At 35.4% G+C, this 5,461-nt stretch overlaps 1 protein-coding gene across 1 annotated transcript in view; it reads left to right on the top strand.

Annotated features, from left to right (window-relative positions):
- LOC144438942 (uncharacterized) overlaps positions 1–4,730 on the top strand; it is a 30,214-nt gene extending 25,484 nt beyond the window's left edge. The window contains exons 3-4 of the mRNA XM_078128171.1: positions 1,531–1,653; positions 2,528–4,730. Of these exons, the coding sequence (XP_077984297.1) occupies positions 1,531–1,653; positions 2,528–2,910 (506 nt within the window). The 3' untranslated portion in view covers positions 2,911–4,730. The remainder of the gene's footprint in view (positions 1–1,530; positions 1,654–2,527) is intronic.
- The last annotated feature ends 731 nt before the right edge of the window (positions 4,731–5,461 follow it).

Genomic DNA, 5,461 nt, shown 5'->3' on the forward strand with positions numbered 1-5,461 from the left:
CAAGTAAAATGGCCTTTAAATGCGTTTTATACGCACTTCCCCAACTTTATAGTCCATAACTAACATGTGGCAGTATGAAAGTGTTATAGAGCATGACAAGAGTAAAACGTGGAACTATATATCTTAGCTTATAGAAAATACCAGTTAATTTACATAATGTTTCCTTTGTGTGCAAAATATGCTGCCGCCAAGACAGATTGTTGTGAAGACGAATTCCAATGAAAGATGTACAATCAACCTCCTTTAAAAGCGTATCATCTAGAGTAATTGAACCAGTGACTGAATGTTTACTTTGTTTACTCTTAATCACCATATACTCGGTTTTGCTAGCGTTAATGGTCAGTTTTTTATGAGTGTGTATGAGTATGTAGTGTTGTATGTAGTGTTGTATGTAGTGTTGTATGTATGTGTTTATGTGCATAATGTGGATATGAGTATATTAATGTTCGTTTTCCCGTGTATCTCACCTCACCATACTTTAAGACATTTAGTCACATAAAAAATATCTCATTCTTGTATGAATTGCGTAAAAAGAAATAAAAACATTAATTAACTGTTACTACATTTCTGATCCGAAAGCATTATCTATGGATTATGGCTATCGTGCTATGTAGTATACAGTACACCCCCCCCCCCCTCACTTACTGTATTTTGGGGATAGCAATTGTATGGTACATGATATTAAAATAACAGTTTCAATCAACTTTAGTGTCCATAGACAATACGAGATTTCTTTACAAATATATGTGAGGTTTGCAAGAAGAGGTCTCACATTGGGTTGTAACATGTACTTGGAGATACTTAGCCAGTAGGGTTTCCCTTCAATCTTGATTTTGGGAAGAAAAAGCATCCCCATGATTGCTAGTTTCCCCCTACCATGATGAGCACTTCTTTGAAAATATGGATATGTAGGAGACCATTTAGAGGCATACAGTTGCAATCCACAAACATTATTGAAAGCCATAGACTACTTCAATATTGTCTTCAGTGCCCCGATTTCACTCTCAGCACATTAATACATGGTCATATAGTCTACATTTTAACTTATTCACTTTTTTTCGACTGCTTCATAATTACACACACAGACACAGACACTCACACAGCCACACACACAGCCACACACACTCACAGACACACACACACACAGACAGACAGACAGACAGACAGAAACAGACAGACACAGACACACACGCACACAGATACAGACACACAGAGACAGACAGACAGACAGACAGACAGACAGACAGACAGACACACACACACGGACAGACACAGACACAGACACACACAGACACACACAGACACATACACACAGACACACACACACACAAATATATATATATATATATATATATATATATATATATATATATATATATATATATATATATATATATATATATATATATATATATATATATATATATATATATATATATATATATATGTAGCCCATCCCATTTTCTCCTCAGGCCTCTCCTGTGGTAAATTCTGCTTGCTCCCTAAATCTCTGAAGGTATTCTTTTTCAGAGGGTTACTGTTTTCCATGTGTTAACGACTCAGATTCGATGTGTATACATCACAGTCTTACATGTGACGGTGTTAAAAACTGTATTAATGGTAGTGATGAAGACGTGTTGGGTCCATGTAGAGGTATGTATTTCGTACAAGTTGGATATGCAAGGCTGTCGTTAGAAGAGAGGAAATTGCATTTATCATTAAGGTGGAAATTAAATTACTGACAGCCAGCTTCCCATCAAACAAACAAACAAACAAACAATCAATCAATCAATCAATCAATCAATCAATCAATCAATCAATCAATCAATCAATCAATCAATCAATCAATCAATCAATCAATCAATCAATCAATCAATCAAACAAACAAACAAACAAAAATGTGTGATCAATTCGAAAGGTTCTTGAAATCAATAGCGGTGACCAATTTTGGACAACTTTACTGATGTGAAAACCAAGCGTTCAGTGTTTATAGACTAGCTGTATTTGATGTGGTAGGGTTAGGCAAGTGAATATGAGTTATAGTGGTGCCTTTGTTTTTGCGTTTATAATCACCCGGTAATCGTAAACGCCGGGCGTCGTCAAACAAAAACATCGCCATGATGTAAGTACAATTAAACTAAAGCGCCATCCAATAGCTTATGATGTTGCAACAAAAGTTTTAGTTTCAAGTTGTCTTAGTTAGGGAGACCTTTTTCTTTCTATCTTAGTTAGGGAGACCTTTTTCTTTCTATCTTAGTTATGGAATCCCTTTTCTTTCTGTGTTTTTGATGACCCGCTGACTCTATATTTCTTCAATCCAGTGAAATAATAAAAAAATCGACACCCTCTACGGCAGGATTAGAAAAATCACAACAACACGTAATGGTAAGATGGTTACATCAGAAGCGCGTATCTGAGTGGAAATGGTGAAATTCTGACATTTATTGTCATTTCTAAGTATTTCTAGGTTATTCAAACTTCATGATTGCATAGCACATTATGTTTCTTTTATATATCTTACCACCAGATGATATCAGTACATTGGTTGACTTATCAGAAGTCAGGTTAATGATGATAGTTGGTGTGTGTGTCGTTCTCTTCGTCGCTGTCAGTCTAGTTGTGGGTATCCTCGTAGGATATTTTGTTCATCGTCGTCGGAAGAGCTACGATGTGGAACTACACGACGCTATATCAGTAGATAGTATGTACTCTACTGAGATGTCGGAGACCTATTCACGATTTAACAGTATCTCATCGAGGAGTAGACACCTTGCAGACTTAGAAGGACAGGGCTCTACCTATTCTACACCCGTAATGACACGGAATCACGCTCTTGCCAATGGAAATGCCATGAAAGAAGAAAGAATAGAATTATCAGAAAATGTTCACGAATACGAACCGTCGTCGTGATCTTGAACTTCTGAAAAAGGACAAGACTATGACTAATGTACATCGCTGATCTCGTACTCTTAGCTTGTTATAGAATCCTATATATCAACTGCATAATTGAAAATATTCATATTAGCTGATTGGTTACAGTGGTGAGTGACTACATACGTCAGACTATCTGCTTATTCAAATGAAGTCTTTATTTAAATATGCACGTGTAACGCAAAGCATTGAGTATTATGATTTACATATATTTACATGCTATGTACACATGCATTATAACAATAGTTAATCATGTTACAATGGTTACTATAACAAGCTGAGAGTATGAGAGCTATTGGAGCCACAGATCGGTGCCGTAGACAGGCTAGAACATATCTTATGGTGTTTTTTAATTGCTTTGTTGCACTTGTCATTTTTGTATATGAACTCTAAAACTTTATTTAAATGTGAACATCATATCTGGAAAAATGTGTTTACATCATTGAAGAGATTGCTTTACAATGTATCCAAACGGAACAATTATATTACCGTAGTTGGCGGCCTTTTTGAAATCAGTTAGCTAGATTACTTTGCAATGTATCCAAACGGAACAATTATATTACCCGTAGTTGGCGGCCTTTTTGAAATCAGATAGCTAGATTACTTTGCAATGTATCCAAACGGAACAATTATATTACCGTAGTTGGCGGCCTTTTTGAAATCAGTTAGCAAAATTACTTTGCAATGTATCCAAACGGAACAATTATATTACCGTAGTTGGCGGCCTTTTTTAAATCAGTTAGCAAAATTACTTTGCAATGTATCCAAACGGAACAATTATATTACCGTAGTTGGCGGCCTTTTTGAAATCAGTTAGCTAGATTACTTTGCAATGTATCCAAACGGAACAATTACCGTAGTTGGCGGCCTTTTTGAAATCAGTTAGCTAAATTACTTTGCAATGTATCCAAACGGAACAATTATATTACCGTAGTTGGCGGCCTTTTTGAAATCAGTTAGCAAAATTACTTTGCAATGTATCCAAACGGAACAATTATATTACCGTAGTTGGCGGCCTTTTTTAAATCAGTTAGCAAAATTACTTTGCAATGTATCCAAACGGAACAATTATATTACCGTAGTTGGCGGCCTTTTTTAAATCAGTTAGTTAAATTACTTTGCAATGTATCCAAACGGAACAATTATATTACCGTTGTTGGCGGCCTTTTTGAAATCAGTTAGCAAAATTACTTTGCAATGTATCCAAACGGAACAATTATATTACCGTAGTTGGTGGCCTTTTTGAAATCAGATAGCTAGATTACTTTGCAATGTATCCAAACGGAACAATTATATTACCGTAGTTGGCGGCCTTTTTATTATTATTTTATTTTTTTTATATAAAGTAGACAAAATCGTTGTGAATAGCATTTATCGCTATATTATATTCTCCCAAAGTTTGTGTAAGGTACATTTGTAATGACAATTAATTCATCATGTTAAATGCATTTTATTGACATCACGAACTATGTAGATAATAGTCAATCAATCCTAGAATGTATAATTAGATGACAGTCATTTATACATTTCCTAAATTTCTCGTAATCTTTGACATGGAAACTGTAATTAAGAGTTTACTTTGATATACAGTGCAAAGTAAATATGTCAGTTGAAAAGGCGGATACGTGAAGAAATTGTCATTTCAGCTATCTATGGCAAAATTCGATCAGTAAGGAAATTCAAAGCTGCAATGAACTGCGAGGTCGCTCTTTACGAAGCGATGGTTTGCATTATTTGTGTGGGCTTGCCCCGGCTAAGCTTGTGTTGAATTTTATATGAACATTTTAATAAAAGGATAGAAGTGGTTGATTTTTGCGTTCATTCCTGACAGGTAGCATGTGAAAAGAAGCGTACGCGCGTATTCCTTATTAATATGCATTGATTAAGAAAAATGCCTATTTGTAACCATGACAATACCTAGCATATACGTCAATATTGTTGTTTTGGTAAAAAACACTCCAAACACATTTGAAATTTACTTTTGACTGTCAGAGGTTTGAAATATACTCTGGAATAATTCAAATATTCAACAACTTGTCATAAAAAGTCTCCTACAGGCTGATTTTGTTTTATGTTTTATTTAAAAACCATGAAATGCCCATGTCTGTCTGTCTGTCTGTCTGTCTGTCTGTCTGTCTGTCTAGTCTGTCTCTGTTTGTTTGTTTGTCTGTCAGTCAGCTGTCTGGCTCTATCTACCTGTCTGTTGCTCTGCCTCTGTCTTTCTTTCTCTCTCTCTCTATTCACACACGTCTACACATCATCATCATCATCATCATCATCATCATCATCATCATCATCATCATCATCATCATCATCATTACATATAAAATAGAACTTGACATTGTAGATAATATACTTCTGACAGAAAGCAATGGCTGTATAGACAGAGTTACCTCAGTTGACCCCAGCTACAGTAATCCTTTGTATATTGTTATTTCCTGTTTCCTGTCTGACCTTGATACTATACTTAAGACACGTTACTAGTACTTATCTAGAAAACCATCTGTGTTTCCGAACATCGGAACACTGG

The sequence above is a fragment of the Glandiceps talaboti genome, chromosome 8, assembly GCF_964340395.1.
Source record: "Glandiceps talaboti chromosome 8, keGlaTala1.1, whole genome shotgun sequence".
In the NCBI taxonomy this organism is placed as follows: domain Eukaryota; kingdom Metazoa; phylum Hemichordata; class Enteropneusta; family Spengelidae; genus Glandiceps; species Glandiceps talaboti.